The sequence below is a fragment of the Schistocerca cancellata genome, chromosome 6 (genome assembly GCF_023864275.1).
Source record: "Schistocerca cancellata isolate TAMUIC-IGC-003103 chromosome 6, iqSchCanc2.1, whole genome shotgun sequence".
NCBI lineage: Eukaryota > Metazoa > Arthropoda > Insecta > Orthoptera > Acrididae > Schistocerca > Schistocerca cancellata.
The window spans coordinates 128589448-128609108 of record NC_064631.1 but is presented as its reverse complement, the minus strand read 5'-3'; the positions used below and the strand labels follow the sequence as shown (position 1 = coordinate 128609108).

At 43.7% G+C, this 19661-nt stretch overlaps 1 protein-coding gene across 1 annotated transcript; it reads right to left on the bottom strand.

The window, feature by feature from the left end:
* Positions 1–1563: 1563 nt before the first annotated feature.
* LOC126088188 (trypsin alpha-like) lies at positions 1564–18186 on the bottom strand. Its single transcript, XM_049906313.1, has 4 exons — positions 17830–18186; positions 12720–13013; positions 8550–8939; positions 1564–2113 (listed from the first exon to the last, which is right to left on the bottom strand). The coding sequence occupies exons 1-4, from the start codon at positions 18184–18186 to the stop codon at positions 1718–1720; spliced, it is 1437 nt and encodes a 478-aa protein (XP_049762270.1). The 3' UTR covers positions 1564–1717.
* Between the last annotated feature and the right edge of the window lie 1475 nt (positions 18187–19661).

Sequence of the window (19661 nt, the reverse complement as noted above, 5' to 3'; positions counted from 1 at the left end):
GGTTTTCGGTTGGTTGTAAAGCTACTGACGCACACTTTCTTGCACATCTGTGTCTGAGGCATAGCGTCTTTCAGCGCCCCAAACAAATGAAAGACTGCCAGAGGGAGATCTGCACTGTAAGCAGCTCGAGATCGAATTTCAGTATGGTTTCAAGGTTTGCTGCGAACTGCTAGCTTAAGTTTGTTAGTCAACAGTGCATAGTAATAGACTTCGATGATTTTTTTGTCCTTCTCCATCCAACCTTCCACTATAGGCCCTTTTGCACCGCAAAATGTGGTTGGCATAACCTTTCCGCCAAAGCTGCAGCGTTGTATTTCCTCTTCTCTGGTGATGATGGATGTTTCCACTCCATACTCTGCATTTTGGTTGTGGCTCATAATCATGAGCCAACGTTTTATCACACGTCACAGTTCTTTCAAAAAATGACTCGCCTTCTCTGTTGAAATGGTCGAGTAAGCGTTGGCAGATTTCAAGACATTTGAGTTGTTGTTCTTCAGTGAGTTGTGTTGGCAGCCATCGTCAACAAACTTTTCAGAATCCAAGCTCATCATGGATGATTGTATAGGGAGTACCATGACTGACGTTCAACCCAGACTCTATGCCATCGACAGTAGCCCGCCTGTTGTGAAAACTATCAATTGAGCTTGCTACATTTTGTCGGCCGCTGAGAAATTTGACGGGCGCCCTACTTCCAGTTTGTGCGTCATTTTTTTCTGGCCGCTTTTGAACTTCTCGATCCACTCACAAAACACTTGACCGCAGTAATGTACTGTCCATGTACTGTGATAACAGTGCAGGGATGAATTTCAGCCCCTTTCACTCCTTCTGACGAAAAATATTGTATCACAGCCCTTTTTTCTTCCTTTATGGAACCTGCTAACGGAATGGACATGTTTACACTTCCACTGCTGGTTCAGTTTCTTTGGGATGAAGATCAAGGGAGGCATACATCACCGCAGTGGTACCGACAGTTAACACTCATCGCGGAATGCAGTGCCACTACAGCAAAATTTCTTGTACGCCAGTCTGAAACTCAAACTACAACACTTAACACGTCTAACTTTCACATAAGCTGGAACATGAGGTGCAGAGCACTATATTATCATATTTTCACAGATTTGTAGCTTCTCTGTCACTATGTGAAGAAACCGCTACACCCCAATGTGGAACAATACGCAGTGATATTGTCCATGTAGTGCTGGGATACTGGTAACAGCCTCAGTCTGAATATACAATAGGGACTGAGAAGATATAAGATGGAACATTTCTCAATTTCCAGCTCCAAATTCGACGGGACTCCTCGTGGCACGTGATCTCATTATAAGGGTCAGGACCGTTCTGTTTGTCTCTTTCCATTTCTTTCCTTTTTTTTCTGTGCAATGTTATTAGGACGAAATTTGGAACTGCATTAGCTGATAATCAGTTGAAACTGATGATGTAGACCAGAAATTTTCAGGTGTGTGTGGCAGATTTTTCGGGTTACAAATAAACTTTGCAACAACTTCGCAAAGGAAGGTAGTTTATTAACGCTGCTAGGTAGCGAAATTCCTCAGTCTTCGTTTATTTTCCAGTGAAAATAATGTATTAGGATTAGTATAACTATATAATAAAATTGAGAAAGTTGAGCTTCTTGTCGAAATAATTTATGTTATTTCAGTTTTGTATGTGAGAACAGAACACAGGAGATACAGCTCCGACTAGTGTTCTGTTATGGCTGTCAGATGTTGGTAACGTTGGTTACCCACGAACGTAAGTTGCCAACGTTGACGTAGACGCCGCCCTCATAATCGCAGTTGTCACTCCCCCATGATACGATGCCCACCTGCGTGCTGCCGCTCACCAGGGGACCGCCGGAATCCCCAAAGCACGGACTCTTGTCAATACCTCCAGCGCACAACATGCGCGGGGTCACTTCCCGACCGATGTCCGGGTAGTAGCACGCGGAGCGCTCCATGACGCTGACGTCCACCTTCTGCAGGGTGCCGGGTTGGCTCGTCGTCTCTGTCATTCCCCAGCCGGTCACTGTGACTGTGAGCCCGACTGGAGGGTCGTAACCGTCCTCTGGTAGGTTCACGACTGCCACGTTGGTGCCGAGTGGGAACGAACCATCCGGCTGCAAAATCAAACGTCAGCTAGACTGTAGGAAGAGAATCGTTCGGTTTTAGCATTTCAAGATAAAGAGGAAGCTCATGACAGAGCTAAATAATACAGTCGACTGTTTTAATCAGTGGTATTTTACAGCTGTTACTATACTACAGAAAGCAACTTGAAACGCAACTAATGGGTATCTTAAGAGCGTCTGTATTCGCTGCAACGTGTGCATCATAACGAAACGTAAATGCTATGTTGCTCAGGCAGTACATCTTTTCTTGAATTTTACCTGTTTTTCAGTCATTGTAATGTGTTATGGTTGTTTCGGAAAAACAGAAGTGTTTTTTTTGTGTAATTGTTGCTTTTATGTCAGATTGGGATCTAACAGTGTTTTTTAATTTTTTCCACTAACAAACTTATGTCTGACTGCTTGATGTCATCTTTTAGCATGCAATAGAAACGATTATCAGACTGTACTCTATTCTGTCTTCGTACTTAACCTGTCAGTATCAATATTTCTGTATAACGTACAGGTCCTAAATACCATAATAATGAAGTTTAACAATATCATTGTACTCGAGACACCCATGTGTGGACTTATAGTTTTCAAGAAAGTATTTTGCAAGTGATTCAAGTTTGACTGATATGTCTGTACAGATTACATAGTTCATTGCGGAATTGACAGTATGGTATGTAGGGGTTTCTGAATCATGGGGATATGTGGAAGGCAATAAGAAAATATTCTGCTGTTCAGTCTGTGTGCGCACCTCTGACACCATTACACTGCAGGGCCGTTGCTGGACAAGTATTGCACTAGTGGCAAGAAACCTTTCCGAAATGTATTTAATCCAGAGAGCAGCCATCCAGAAATAAATAGAACAGGCATGAGGCATTGCTTATAACAATCTGCCACGCAATATTAAGTCCGTTTAAAATAAGGCCTATTGTAAAAATAAATCTTCCCCGCTATCAGTTGCATACCATCCACGAGGTCAGTCATCAAAATAAAATCCGTTATATACTTGAATAACTCCTTACATTGAAATAAAAGATAAATTCGTGAATCAGTCTTCATGGGACTTTTTGAACCGGTTATAATATGTATTATTTCTTCTTTATTAACGTGTTTGTGTAGACTAATTACATACAATAATCACTCATCCTCCATTACAAAATCTGTTTTTTGGTAAAATTTTCGACGTCTCCTGTAGACTTGGAGATAATGTACGAAATGCTGTGAAGCTGTGGTAGGTCCGCTATTGTTTTCTATGTACATAAATGATCTTTTGGATAGGTTGGATAGCAATGTGCGGCTGTTTGCTAATGATGCTGTGGCGTATGGGAAGGTGTCGTCGTGGAGTGACTGTAGGAGGATACAACATGACTTGGACAGGATTTGTGATTGGTGTAAAGAATGACAGCTAACTCTAAATATAGGTAAATGTCAATTAATGCAGATGAATAGGAAAAAGAATCCGGTAATGTTTGAATACTCCATTAGTAGTGTAGCGCTTGATACAGTCACGTCGATTAAATATTTCGGCGTAACATTGCAGAGCGATATGAAGTGGGACAAGCATGTAATGGCAGTTGTGGGGAAGGCGGATAGTCGTCTTCGGTTCATTGGTAGAATTTTGGGAAGATGTGTCCATCTGTAAAGGAGATTGCGTATAAAACACTAATACGACCTATTCTTGAGTACTGCTCGAGCGTTTGGGATCCCTATCAGGTCGGATTGAGGGAGGACATAGAAGCAATTCAGAGGCGGGCTGCTAGATTTTTTACTGGTAGGTTTGATCATCACGCGAGTGTTACGGAAATGCTTCAGGAACTCGGGTGGGAGTCTCTGGAGGAAAGGAGGCGTTCTTTTCGTGAATCGCTACTGAGGAAATTTAGAAAACCAGCATTTGGGGCCGACTGCAGTACAACTTTACTGCCGCCAGCTTACATTTCGCGCAAAGACCACAGAGATAAGATAAGAGAGATTAGGGCTCGTACAGAGACATATAGGCACTCATTTTTCCTTCGTTCTGTTTGGGAGTGGAATAGGGAGAGAAGATGCCTGTTGTTGTACGAGGTACCCTCCGCCACGCACCGTATGGTGGATTGCGGAGTATGTATGTAGATGTAGATGTAGATGAGGGGATTTGAGTGCAAAGGAATTTTCCCTTCTATCCCAGCCATACACCATTTTAAAAATTCCTTCCTTGAATCGTGGTTGATGAGTTCCTCTCTGTTACCAGAGTTTCAGAAGTAAGCCCAGGCCCTCAAACCCCTGATCTTCCAAGAAATTCGGGAAGTCAAATCTCAGCAACATCTTCATCATTTCTTCCGTTTCGCCAACCCCGGCGGAAACCACGGGTACCACACGTAAGAGGAGACAAGACAACTAGAAAAGCAAATTGCAATTCCCAAAGAAATAAGGTGAAGACTGCACAATTGCCCTGGGTTTTCAAGAGATACCTTCCAGTCCAGAAAAAGATTCATCAAGATCTTCACCTGAAGCAGAATCGAAGAAATAAAAGATATCTTTTGGTTTATGCAGTATTAAATATTACGAGGCTACATCTGTAAAGAAAGACGAATTGATTAGGTATGTTAAGCGCTAGGAGTAGTTTCGTGAAATTTGTATGGGGACTGCTGGTCGTAACTAATTCTGCTGTGGGAAATGCATGTAACAACTACTGGTACAGTTAAAACGTATAGTCTTCCACCTTTTGTATAACTGTTCACAATGATTTACGTAGCCTCATATACGTTTCAAATAGAAAAACATTTTTCCGTTGTTTTAACATTTTAAATTTTGCTATTTACAACAATGAAGAATACATCTTGAAACAATGTACCTTATGTTACCGCTTAGCAGGTATTAGGAGGACCCTTTAGCAGGTATTAGGGGATGAGGTATGACAGAGCCGAGATCAAATCCTGGAAAAGTGACGACGCTGTTCAATATAGCGACCTTGCTTGGCAGTGCGAATTTGCAGTGCCCAAAGATAATACACGATGTTAATGGCTTTCGAAAATCTGGGATCTACTTCGTGACAAGAATGCGTTTCGAAATGAAGATTTCCTACGATCAGCAACCACTGATAACCACCGTTAGCAGGAGCGCCACACTCGTCTCGCAGAGCACGGCTGCAAGCTCCATCACAGGGGGCAATTCCTTCGCCACAGTCAGAGCACATCCAATGCCACCTTATGGAGTAGCGGTGGCTCCTGAATGTAGTATACAGGTTTCGTGTCTAGAGAGCGTGTTACCAATTCCAAAATAACCACAGAGAAACAAACGAGTGTCAAAAGATTGTGGAAAAATAGCTATTTTGACATTTACATCTATATGATTACCCTGCAGTTCACAATTACCTGCCTGGCAGAGGGTTCATCGAACCACCTTCAAGCTGCTTCTCTGGCGTTCCATTCTCCAACAGCGCGGGTGGAAAGCAAACACCTAAATCTTTCCGTTCGAGCTCTGATTTATTTTACTTTATTATGATCACTTCTCTCCAAGCAGATGGGTGCCAACAAAATATTTTCACATTTTGAGGAGGAAGTTAGTTATTGAATTGTCATGAGGCTGTCCTGCTGCAGCTAAAAACGCCTTTGTTTTAAGGATTACCATCCCAATATGGGTATCATATCCGTGGCACTCTCTCCATTATTACGCGATAATACTAAATGAGTCGCCCATGCTTGAACTATTTCGATGTTCTCCGGCAATCCCAGGTAATACGGAGCCCTCTCAGCACAGAAGTATTCCAGAAGAGGGAGAACAAGCGTAGAATAATCAGTCTCTTTAGTAGACCTGTTATGTTTTCTAAGTGTTCTGTTGATAAATAGCAGTCGTTTGTTTTCTTTCCCCATACCAATATCTATGTGACTGTTCCAATGTAAATTATTCGTAATCGTAATTCATAACTATTTAGTTGGGCTTACGGCCTTTAGATATGTATGATTTATAGTGTAACTGAAATTTAGCAGATTCATCTTTACAGTACTCATGTGGATGACTTTATAGCTTTATTTTAAGTCAACTGCCGCCCTTTTCCCTGATACAAATATCTCGTCTAGTTAATTTTGCAATTCGTTTGGATCATTTGAGGATTTCTTTTAAGTCTGAGCTAATTAACGACGAGGAAGAAGAAACAAGACGAAAGCCGTGCAATACAGACCAAAGCCTGCAAAAAAGCTCTTTGAGCTGTCGGAGGAAGTCCAGGAAAAGTCTGATGTAGCAAAAAACATGAAGCTAGAAACAGACCGAAAGTAAGTAAGTAAGTAAGTAAGTAAGCTCCAAAACATCAGCAAAACTAAAGCAGCCGAATACGTCCAGTGATGTGGTAAATTAGAAGAAGTCGATGAGGACCTCTACTTTGATGAGGGTTATATTACTTGTAGCGTGTGCCTCAAGTAGGCTAACAATTCGTGTGCAGAGGACACGGTTAGCCATGTGTGCACTCTATGTGAAGCATAAACACTTATAGTTTATGTGTCATTTACAAATGTTTTTATGTGAAATACATATAAGCTGTAACGATTTTCATTTAGGACTAATTTTATATGTTAAATATTGTTTCTCATTTTGTCCCAACAATTGCGCAAAATAGAGAAAACTAACATTTCTCAAATGTTTCAATTAAAATGTAGTCAGGTAATTAAAGATTAAAATAGTGTAATGCTTTGAAAATTAATACTATAATAAAGATGTCTGAAACAGCTTATCTATTTATTATAATTTTCCTTTACATAAAAATGACTGTTAAACATTAAGTACCCCGTTCTTCTCCTACTTGCAATAGCCGTAGTTACAAGAGTCGTGAAATGGAAGCACTGAGAAAGCAGTAAAGGAAACAAAAAAATATTTGCAGTGGAAACTTCAGGGAGAAGAAATAAAAGCTTTCACGTTTGCGGATGACATTGTAATTCTGTTAGAGACAGCAACAGACTTGGAAGAGAAGTTCAACGAAGAGGATAGTGTCTTGGAAGAAGGATATACGAGGTCCATTCGGAAAATAAGATTCAGTCTGTCGCAAAATGGAAACCACAGTGAAAATAATAGACTTTTATTTGCAACGATTAGCTACACCTTACAGCTATACGTCTACATAGCCGTCTCTCTGACACAGACATATGTCCTAGCATTCTACCAACTTTCCAATACCATCGCCATAGAAGGCAGCCGCCTGTAATTCCCGCCAATTCTCTATGCTGGTCTACAACTAGTTGTTTGAACCAAATTGTAGTCTTCATATTGAGCGTTTCAGGTGCGCAGAGATGAAAGTCAGAGGAAGCCAATTACCGACTGTGTTGTGGGTGATCAGACACTTCCCGTGCCGGAGCGTCTTCATTGCCGCTATAGAGTCCACCCAAGAGCTGTCATGAAGAAGGAAACGCATGACCGTTACGCTGTGTTCGCTGCATGACATCAGGCGCAATTTCTCACCACGCCCTTACACTAGACGGGAGACACTATTTTCTAGGAGTCTTTACTTGCCCACTGTGCACTAAGTACTGAGGAGAGCGAAGTGATGCGATCGACGGGTATACTAGAGTAACTACCCAACACATACATGCACAGCTTCATCGGATTTTCAATGTGATTTTCGTTTAGACCCTATCAGACCTTACTTTCCGGATAGCTGTAATAAGATAAACGTTGACAAAAGGAAAACAAGGAAAAATGAATGTAACCGAATTGAACGAGGTGATGTTGAGTGAACTAGATTAAGAAAAGACACACTTACGGTAGCAGATGAATTTTGTTACTTGGACAGCAAACTAACTCATGATGGTGTAAGTAGAGAGGGTGTATGATGTAGACTGGTAACGCCAAGAAAAGTGTTTCTGAAGAAAAGAAAAATGGTTCAAATGGCTCTGAGCACTATGGGGCTAAACATCTGAGGTCATCAGTCACCTAGAACTTAGAGATACTTAAACCTAACTAACCTAAGGACAACACACACATCCATTCCCGAGGCAGGATTCGAAGAAAAGAAATTTGTTGACACTGAATATATATTTTTACTGTTATAAAGACTTTCTGAAAATATTTGGTGGATTGTAGCCATGCATGGTAGTGAAACACGGAAAGATTTAAAATTCAGAGGTACAGAATAATGCTGAAAATTAGGTGAGTTGATTACGTAAGTAATGAGGAGGTACCGGGTAGACATGGGGTGAAAAGAAATTTGTGGGGCAACCTGACTAGAAGAAGGGTCGGTTGACAGGACACATTCTGTGACATCTAGGGATCACCAGTTTAGTACTGCTGGCAAGTGCTTGTGTATGTCTCAGGGGGAGGGGGGCGGGGAGCAGGTAAAAACAGCAGATGAAAGCCAAGAGATTAATACAGCAACCAGATTCAGAGGGATGTAAGTTACTGTACGAACCAGCCTTCAGACTGAAGACCACAATAACAACATTTTTCTACCGTCTCTTTAACGTTATCAACGGGCACTCACCCGTACAACTGCAATGTCGTAATCACCAGACGTGCTGTCGTACTGTTCGTGTTGGTAGGTCACGGCCACATCCAGCACGGTGCCGCCGCTGTCGCGACTGGAAGAGCCGGCACGCAGGTGGTACAGGACGTACTCTGAGAAGGGAACGCAGTGGGCGGCGGTCAGAGCCCACTGGGGACCGATTATGGAGGCGCCGCACGCCAGGCTTGCCGCATACGTCAGGTACAGCTGCCACGGAAATTCCTCGATGCTGGCGTCGGAGCCGCCTATGATGCGGCCGTGGACACGCGTTCGCAGCCGCAGCGCCCGTGGGGCAGCCAACTGCAGCTGCACTGCCAGCAGCAGGCACAGTACGGCTCCGTGGATGCGTGGCATAGCTGTGCTCACATCCTAGTGAACGAGAATGTCTCACTTTATAATACCTCCATCTGCTATATTTGCTCTCTCCTTACCGTTATCATCGTAGTCCACATGACATAGATAAGGTACGCTATCACGATGTCCAAGAGGGGATTCCATGCAGATTTCCAGCTATCGGCGGACAGGGTCCAAATTTTGTAACGCAGCAATTACGTACTACTTATCGCAGATGATCATTAGCTTACGCTTTCTGGTCGCTCGATTAATAATGTAATATTCTCATACGTAAACAGTAAGCTCTCCATAAACCTTGGACCTTGCCGGTGGCTTGCGTGTCCCAGCGTTACAGACAGCATTACCGCATGTGCAGCCAAAATAGAGGGGTACCTGTTGAGAGCCCACACAAACATGTGGTTCCTGAAGAGGGGCAGCATCCTTTTCGGTAGTTGCAAGGGACTGACAACGTCAACCAAAACGACTTTGTTATGTTGGTATTGCGAAAGGCTCAAGGCATCATCTTGGGTAAAATATTATTGACTGTGCTGGGGACTGCTATACTCTCTGCCTGAATGTGTCATGACAGGTGGTAGGCACACTCATATACAGTGAGGGGACAAAAGTCATGGGATACCTTCTAATATCGTGTCGGACCTCCTTTTGACTGGCGCAGTGCCCCAGCTCTACGTGGCATGTACTCAACAAGTCAATGGAAATCTCCTGCGAAAAAAAAATGAACCATCCTGCCTCTACAGCCGTCCATAAGGGCGAACATGTTGCCAGTGCAGTAATTTGTCATAAACTAACCTTTCGATTATGTCCCGTAAATATTCGATGATGTGATCTGCGTAGAATCTCATTGTTTCGAATGTTCTTCGAACCAATTGCGAACAACTGTAGCCTGGTGACACATCTGGGAACATACAGTCCACGAATAGCTACAAATGGTCTCCAAGTAGGCGAAGGTTCACTTGCACCTGATGACCCAGTCCATTCCATGTAAAGACAGCCAACATCACTACAGAGCAACCACCACCGTGCATTGTGCATTGCTGATAACCTGGGTCCAAGCCATCGTGGTGTCTGCACCACCTTCGAGCCCTACCATCAGCTCTTACCAACAGCAATCCACACTCGTCTGACCACGATACGGTTTTCCAGACTTCTAGGGTCAAATTGATAAGGTTACGATCCCAGGAGAGGCTGTGCAGGCATTGTGTGCTGTTAGCGAAGGCACTTGCGTCTGTTGTCCGCTGTCTTAACCTATTAACGCCGAATTTCGCCCCATTGTCCTAACGGGTAGTTTCGTCGTATGTCAACATTGATTTCTGCGGTCATTTCAAGCAGTGTTACTGGTCTGTTAGCGCTTACAGCTCAATGGAAACACCGCTGGCCTTGATCGTTAACTGCTGAGGTCATCGGTCCCTAGGAGTACACACTAGTTAACCTAATTTAAACCAACTTACGCTAAGGACAACACAAACACCCATGCCCGAGGGAGGACTCGAGCCTCTTAGGGCGGGGCGCCAAGCGACCATGGCAAGGCGCTTGAGACCGCGCGGCTACCCTGCGTGGCTTTAAGTGAAGGCCGTCGGTCACGGTGTTCTCCATGGTGAAAAGAATTGGATAAAATTTTGTATTCTCGGCACAATATTGACAAAATGTGGATCTCGGAATATTGACTTCCGTAACGATTTCCGAAATGGAATGTGTTTCTACGTAACTACAAGTTCCGGCACGACGACGAACAGCGGAAGAGCAGAGAGGGCTGTGAGATGACGTTAGCCAATAGTACGCTGACTAGGACGTCACCAAGACAGGAGCGGCATCTACATGAAGAATGTCTCATGCATCTACCTCTAACTACGATTCCATGGGCAAATTCCGTTAATTCCCATCATGAGCCCATAAGCACGTTGGAAACTGAATCACCCGGGTACAATTGGCACCTCCGCCAATACACCATCCCTTTATACCTCGTGTTCTAGTTACTACACCATCTGTACATTTGAAAATCATTATCTTGTGACTTCTGTTCCCTCAGCGCGTAGGGAGTGAGAACGCCATATTGTGCTGTACCCGGTAGGAACGCAGCCCACCACTACCTGGGGGGGGGGGGGGGGGGAAATGGGGGAATGCCGCATTTCAGCGTACTGCTTCAGCACTATTACAAAGCTCAACTATGGAATTAGATCGGATGCTGGCCCAAATGTCGTTTCGGTGATTACGGAGGCCTACTTGGTGTCCAGAAGACGCTTTTCACTGTTCAAGCACCGTGGAACATAAGATGGGGGGAACTATGGTTATCACGGAATAGCTCGTACTACATAAAATGTGTTACACTCCTACCTGGTGCAACGAAACAACTCTCTGAGGAGGGCAACCACAGCTCAGAGACATTGTGAATAACAATAACAAACACTCGGCACTCTATAAGAATTCAAACTCATGTAGCCCGATGAAAGAGCTTTATTCGGAACTACCGGTTTCACGTCAGTGTAGATGCATCGTCCGGTTTATCTTCCAAGAATAAAAAGCTCTGCGTGAAATTTTTTGAAGTGGTAGAAGTACAGATATATGTAGGATTGCATTCAACAAGAAACAATGACAACTGTCCACAGGCCTATGACTGGCTCAATGACAGGTCATGCTTTGTATGTTTTGGGAGACATCTTACGGATGTTTTCAATTTTATTATGTCAGCCCATAAATGTAGTTCAAATCTGCCGGCCGCGGTGGTCGAGCGGTTCTAGGCGCTACAGTCTGGAACCGCGCGACCACTACGGTCGCTGGTTCGAATCCTGCCTCGGGTTTGGATGTGTGTGACGTCCTTAGGCGAGTTAGGGTTAAGTAGTTCTAAGTTCTAGGGGACTGATGACCTTAGCAGTTAAGTCCCATAGTGGTCAGAGCCATTTGATCCATTTTTTGGTTCAAATCTTATCATGGATAACTTCCCGAATGCTGGGACTCCGTAATCAGCCATCTACGTCATGAAAGTACAGCCATTGTGAGTATCTCTTACTGTATTTTCGATGAACCCAACCCTATGGTTCTGTATTTCTACCATTTCAAAAGAAAAGAAAAGAAAAGCATTCTTCGCATATAAACCTGAAGATGAATCTATACTGACGTGAAACTGGTAACTGCTAATAAACGTCTTTATACAGCTGTGTGACAGTTGCAAACACCTCATGATTCTTGACTTTGTTATAATTTTTACGACAATTTTAATTGTTATTATGTGGTGAATATTTGTATCGTTACTCACCTTTTGTAACTACACGTGCTGACAATTTGCTGTGAAGTAGAAGATATGCTGATACAGGAGTGGCCCCAGTCCGAACATACAACAGAGAAATGAAGCGACTTCCCGTGGATACTCTCTCGCTTTCTGGCTCCAAGATACAAATAGCTCCTGGTGACTAGAGCTCTCCCTGCAAGGGCAGCAAGCGTCATACATGGCTCGCATTCCAAATTTGAAACAGGACTGGGGGGCAGGCATAGGGAATCTGATTACAGACATCTGAACATTTATTGTCAGGCGCAGAAGCTGCTGTTTACAAATAAACTTAGGAACAACTCCACAATAAAAGTAATTTATTAATGACAGTAGGCGGTCAAAATACCTATGAATTGCTTATTTGTTGGTCTAATAAATTTGACAAACATATGGTTTCCGTCGTTGTCTCATTTCAGCTTTGCGGCTAGAAGAAAACTCAGGAGGTACAATTGCGGCTAGCGTAGTTTCAAAGTTTTGTGTTATGGCTGTCAGACGCCGGCGACCCTGGTTATCCAGGATCGCAAGTTGCCCACGTTGACGTAGACGGAGCCCCCAAACTCGCAGTCGCCACTGCCCCACGTCACGATGCCCACCTGCGTACTGCTGCTCACCAGAGGACCGCCAAAATCGCCATAAGATGTGCTCTTTCCTGTCTCTCCAGCGCACAGCATGCGTGGAGTTACTTCGCGTCCCCCCTGTAAGTCACACTCGGAGCGGTCGCTGACCCTGATGTCCACTTTGTACAGGATGATGGGGTAGTCGGTCTCCGTGTATCCCCTTGCCGCTCGCTCTGACCGCTTGGCCGACTGCCGGGTCGTATCCAGCCTCTGGAAGGTTCCCGATTGATACGTTGTTGCCAAGTGGGAACGAACCGACAGTCTGTAAAATTAAACGTCGGGTGATATGAATGAAGGCAGTCCTATGTTTCTAGATTTAGAGAAAGCTTTTGATAAAGTGGAATAGTGCCATCGATTTTCATAATCGTCAGTATTTTCCATGTATTTCTTCTCGACAGTGCTAGAGTAAACAATTTGAAATACAGCTACTTGATTCAGTATTTCTGCCAAATAGTGTTCGGTACTGTATATGGATCTTAAAGATAATGAAATGTTATGTTGCTTACGTATGTGCGCGTTTTCTTTATTAGTACGTATTTCCTAACACTGTAATATGTAATGGTTTGTTTATCGAAACCAGACTTTTTTCATTTTTAGCACAGTTGGTCTCTTAAGTCAGTTTATCACCTAACAGTTTTTATTGTACCAAAACGCAAGGCTTTGCAAAGTCATCCTCTTTTATTGTGCAGTCACGTCTGTGGTTCCATTCGTCCCTTGACTCTTATCTAATGTGTCAATGGCAACATTAACGTTTCCAGAACAGACAACAGACGACGTTGTTGTAAATGTTTCATGCTTAGGCGATAGATGTGTACTGTTCATTCCGTACCCGTTGTTCATTACGAATTTTCGTTTTCCGCAGTACTTTGCTTCAGTAACCATTGTTTGACTAAATATAACAATATTTCAGCATGCAGAGTATACTTTGTCTGTGCAGTAACGCAAGAGCTTACAGAACCAGTGCAGAAAATAAGGTTGCAGAAGAAAAACTTTACTCTGATCGGTTAAATATGTATGCTGCCGGGGGGAAGCATGGTTTCTTAACTAGTAATTTTCTTCGTAATTTCTTTAAGCAGGATTCTTCCTAAATTTTGGTGTTTCTTCCACTGAGATGATTTTTCTTCGTAAAAACGATGTTTTCCGACATAATATTGGCTACGTTTTCCTACTGCTGTTACTGAGGTTTCTAGATGACCAGCTGCATCAAACCAGTCTCCGGACTGAAGACCACAAAAACAACATCAGGGAAAAGGTGGGAGATACCTCGAAAGTGAACGTTTGCTGTGGTCTCACGTCTGACAAGATAATTTAATCGTTCTTTATTGACTAGGGAGACTGTTACAGGAACAACGTACCTAGACATATTATAGATGATTGCTTTTCTGAATTTGAAGACATGACGCAAACATTTAGTTTCAACAAGATGGTGCTCCACCTCCCTGGTCGTTGGATGTTCAAATGTCTCTGAGCACTATGCGACTTAACATCAATGGTCATCAGTCCCCTTGAACTTAGAACTACTTAAACCTAACTAACCTAAGGACATCACACAACACCCAGTCATCACGAGGCAATCCCTGACCCCGCCGGGAACCGAACCCGGGAACCCGGGCGTGGGAAGCGAGAACGCTACCGCACGACCACGAGCTGCGGACAGGTCGTTGGATGTCCTGAATTCTCTGAATCTAACATTTCCAAGAGGGTGCATTGGACGCGATGGCCCCGTAATTTCTCCTACACCGTCTCCAGACATCAATCAATGGATTTTCATCCCTGAGGCGACGTGAAGGGCAGGTTTTTCGCCCTTGCAGTGCGGGACTCTCAACACCTACGTCCTCGGTTTGTGGAAAGCATCGGCGACTTCCCTCTGAACGTGCAGCGGACGTGGATGAAAATTGAATACATACGAGTACTAGAAATTCCTTGCGTCACAACAATCGCTCACGTGGAAGTTTTTTCAGTAAATGTAACTCTTTTAAGTTCGCAAACAATTTATTTTTTACGAGGAATTACATTCGTTTCATTTAATTTTGTGGGTCGAGTAAACTGAAAATAGGGCATTTCGGTGTAGGTACCCAGTATTCTTTTACGTTTCTTTAACGGAAGGACTGATACATCATTTAGAAAAGTCGTAACAACATTACGTAAAATTATAGCAAGGATGGTAACAATAAGACTGCAAAGGGGATTCCACAGTTAAACGCCAAGTGCAGAGTGGATACATGGAATAGTACGTCAGAGGACTATACGACGTGGAGGAATTGTCTCATAAGCTGGTAGAAGAAGTAACTTGAATTCGTATGGAAGAGACGGTCGATTATTATTTAGAGTCACAATTTAAAAGAGCTATGAAAGACGTGAGTCTATTTAAGACAAGAGATATACACAACATTCCATAGGAATTTCTAAACTCGGTAAGAGTAGTGGCAGCAAAACGATTATTCAAGTTGGTGAGTAGAGTCTCTCAGACAGGCGACATACCATCAGCCTATCCGCAAAAATATCAGTCACACAATTCCGAAGATATCAAAGAGATATGTGCAAGAAATATCGCAGAATCGTTTTAACAAGTCATCACCCATGTAGCTGACAAGAATAAGATACAAAATAGTGGGAAAGCAAGCTGAGGATCGGTTGGCTTTAGGAAATGTGAAGAAACCAGAGAGGCAAATCACACGATGCACTTGGTAATGCTTATAAGATTGAAATAAATCAAGACACGTTCATTGGATATGTCGACCTAGATAAAAGTGGTGCACGATGTTGGAACTTCTGAGAAACATAGGACTAATCTAAAGGTAACGACAGATGATGTACTGAATGTACAAGTACCAAACGGTGACAATACAACTGGAAGATCTAAAAGGAAGTTATGTGATTAAAATTGTTGTAAGATAGGAATAAGGTCTTTCGCCCCTCCTCTTGTCCTAAGACAGAAGAAGAAATGACGGAAATAGAAGAAACGATCGAGAAATTAAAATGATATCAATGATATATTTAACTGATGAGACTGCTACCGTCAATGAAGGTGAAGAAGAATTACATAGAGAATGTGTTGAATGGAACGAACAGTCTTATGAACTGAGAGCAAACTGAAGAAAGACGAAAATCAAACGAAATGAGATCAGGGACATGCTTAATATGAAAACTGGTGGTAACAAAGTAGATGAAGTTATCGGATTCAGCTATCTTAGAAGCCAGATAATCGATGACGGACCAATTACAGACTAGCACAGACAAACAAGCGTTCATGACCAAAGGAAGTCCGTTAGTATCAAAAACGGCTGTGAATTCGAGAAAGAATTGTATGGTGATATATTAGATTGATACATAAGTTCGTAGCGTCTCCGTTTTGCATGTTGGTATCCCAGTTGCTATGTGTTTAACTGTAGATTGTCATTTTTTATTTGTACTTCAGTGTTGCTATTTGAGAATCCAAAACGTCATTTTGTCTTTTCTGGATAGGGACTGGTGCCGTGGAAGCTAGAAAATTGAGTGCCAAGAGGAGATATCGACATATTCTTCTGCTTCAATTCAATAGAGGGATGACAGGAGCGTAGGCAGCCAGTGATATTTACGCCGTGCAAGGGGATAAAGCCACTGGACAGAGCACGGTAAGAAAATAGTTCTCCCGTTTTAAGGAGAATATTTTTGAGATTAATAACTCTCCACATTCTGGAAGAGTTTCGGGGTCTAATGAAGATCGTTTAAGCGCATTAATCCACAATGATTAACGACAGTTTATCCGAGAATCAGCAAACATAGTTAACTGTGATTATTCCACTGTCGCACATTAGCATGCAACGGGAAGGGTTCAAAGATCGAATACATGGGTAGCGCACGCACTAAGCCAAAATCACAAACATCAGCAACTGGCCCTATATACACCTGCTTACACATCATCAACTGGCACGTGAACAACACCGACCAGTCCTATCCTGTATCATTATTGGTGACCAGAAGTGGTGTCTTTATGCTAACGCAACGAAAGGAAAAGAATAGTTGGCCCAGACAAGTAACTTTCCATACAAGGATCTGTGCACATTCACAAAAGTTAATGTTATGCATTTGGTGGAAGAGCGGCCGTGTAGTGTACTACGAATTACTGCGCCGCACCGAGGTGAAACCATCAACGGAGACATATATTGTGAACAACTTGAGACGTGTTGCAGACGCTGTCCAGACACTAAGAACGACCTGGGAGAACGCGTGAAGTGATGCTATTCCATATCACCATTGCAGTTTGCTAGACTAACAAAAAACGCTATACTGGAATTTGGTTGGAAAGTCATTCCGCACCCACCATATTCATCTGACCTTTCACCCTCAGCTTTTTACCTTTTTCACTCTCTATCGAACAACCATCTAAGAACTTCCTTTCCGGATGAAAATGAGCACCGAACGTGTCTCGACGAGTGATTTCTACAGTTTTGGAATAAAAAAGTTAGCCCCCCCCCCCCACCCCGTTGGCAGACTGTTGTGAATTGTGAAAGAGAGTGAATTATTGATGACTAAAGTTTCTGTTAATGTATATCTGTTGTGTTTATTGAACTTATGGAGCTACGCTACGAACTTATGCACCAACCCAGTACTTTCGGATCGAAGGATTGTATGGCAGTGAATCATAGATTGTGGGAAAATTTGAACATCAGAGAATCGAAGCGTTTGAGATGTGGTACTAGGTAAGACCGTTAAGTAATAGGTAGGCCAAGGCTGATAAAGTAAGGAATGTGGAGGTTCTCCGCAGAGTCGGTGAGAGAAGAAACTTATGGAAAACACTTAGAAGAAGAAGAAATAGGATGATAGAAAAAGTGTTATGACAGCTGGTGATAACTTCCATGTTACTAGCGGGAGCTGTAGAGGGTAAAAATTGTAGGGGACGACAGACACTAGGGGGCGGGGGCATAACCCAGAGACTGGAAGTTCAGTGCGACGACTGAACGGCGATTGTGAGATGAAGAAGATGACACTAAAGACGAGTACTTGGCGAGACGCGTCAAGGTTAGTCAGACGACAAAATTATCACCTGCATGAGAGGCATGTCGTAGTCACCAGAATTTCTGTCGTGCAGCTCGTGTTCGTAAATCTCGACCACGTCCATCAAGGTGCCGCCGCTATCGCGGTTGGAGGACGCAGAGCGCAAAGTGTACAGCGAGCTTCTCCGGCCAATGCAATGCGCAGCCGTCAAGGCCCACTGGTGGCCGATTATGGAGGCCCCGCACTGGGAATCGGTGTACAGCAGAGCCAACGTCCACGGGTAGTCCTCGGAGCCTCCCATGATGCGGTCGTCAATCCGCGACCTCATCCGCGGCGCCCGTGACGTCACCAGGTGCACATGCACAGCCAACAGCAGGCACAGCACGGTGACGTGGAAGGATGCCATAGCGGGTCTCACGTGTTGGTGAATGGACAAGTCCAATTTTTGTGACGGCTCCCAAAGCCAAGGTCCCCGGCGGTACTTTTGGGGCAGCCACCACAAATTGTATAAGGCGTGGGTAGTGACCAGGCTGTAGCTCTGTCTGTTGGCCGAAGAATAATTAATGACAAGAATTGCGCCAGCTAGAATGAAGAATTAACTTGTCTTTATTTCTGACGAAACGTGCACCAGCAATACAAGTCCAAATAATATCCAAGAGTAATCCGTGTACTGAGCCTAGTCGAATACAATAGCAAATATCACACGGCAATGGCTCCGCTATAAACTCCACGAAAAGCTAGCAATAGACAATCGACAATAGACTGTCTACATCTACATTTATACTCCGCAAGCCACCCAACGGTGTGTGGCGGAGGGCACTTTATGTGCCACTGTCATTACCTCCCTTTCCTGTTCCAGTCGCTTATGGTTCGCGGGAAGAACGACTGCCGGAAACCCTCTGTACGCGCTCGAATCTCTCTAATTTTACATTCGTGATCTCCTCGGGAGGTATAAGTAGGGGGAAGCAATATATTCGATACCTCATCCAGAAACGCACCCTCTCGAAACCTGGCGAGCAAGCTACACCGCGAAGCAGAGCGCCTCTCTTGCAGAGTCCGCCACTTGAGTTTGTTAAACATCTCCGTAACGCTATCACGGTTACCAAATAACCCTGTGACGAAACGTGCCGCTCTTCTTTGGATCTTCTCTATCTCCTCCGTCAACCCGATCTGGTACGGATCCCACACTGATGAGCAATACTCAAGTATATGTCGAACGAGTGTTTTGTAAGCCACCTCCTTTGTTGATGGACTACATTTTCTAAGGACTCTCCCAATGAATCGCATCCTGGTACCCACCTTACCAACAATTAATTTTATATGATCATTCCACTTCAAATCGTTCCGCACGCATACTCCCAGATATTTTACAGAAGTAACTGCTACCAGTATTTATTCCGCCATAATATAATCATACAATAAAGGATCCTTCGCAACACATTACATTTGTCTATGTTAAGGGCCAGTTGCCACTCCCTGCACAAAGTGCCTATCCGCTGCAGATCTTCCTGCATTTTGCTACAATTTTCTAATGCTGCAACTTCTTTGTATACTACAGCATCATCGGCGAAAAGCCGCATGGAACTTCCGACACTATCTACTAGGTCATTTACATATATTGTGGCCGTCTCGGTGCTAGCGCTCCTCCTTATATGCAAAAGGCAGAGGGCTCTGTGGACCCGAGCTCAGCCATGGCGCGACCTCTTCCGTTAGTGGTTACGCCCTGAGACGCCGACGGCCGCGACAGGAACTGTGGCCAGTGATGTCACGGTCAGGGAGCGCGTGAGCAAGTTGATTGGTTGGTTGGGTCCGTGGATACATCACCTATTTTACAACGCCACTATCTGTTCTGTCTGCTGTCTCCGTACCGTTATCTCTATC

What these genes read in the sequence shown, in the direction of transcription:
- LOC126088188 (XM_049906313.1), bottom strand. Translation starts at nt 18,186, where the DNA reads ATGGCATCCTTCCACGTCACCGTGCTGTGCCTGCTGTTGGCTGTGCAT. An exon ending in ACGACATGCCTCTCATGCAG is followed by an intron (nt 13,014 to 17,829) that starts GTGATAATTTTG and finishes GGAACCTTCCAG; the next exon opens with AGGCTGGATACGACCCGGCA. An exon ending in ACGACATTGCAGTTGTACGG is followed by an intron (nt 2,114 to 8,549) that starts GTGAGTGCCCGT and finishes TTGATTTTGCAG; the next exon opens with CCGGATGGTTCGTTCCCACT.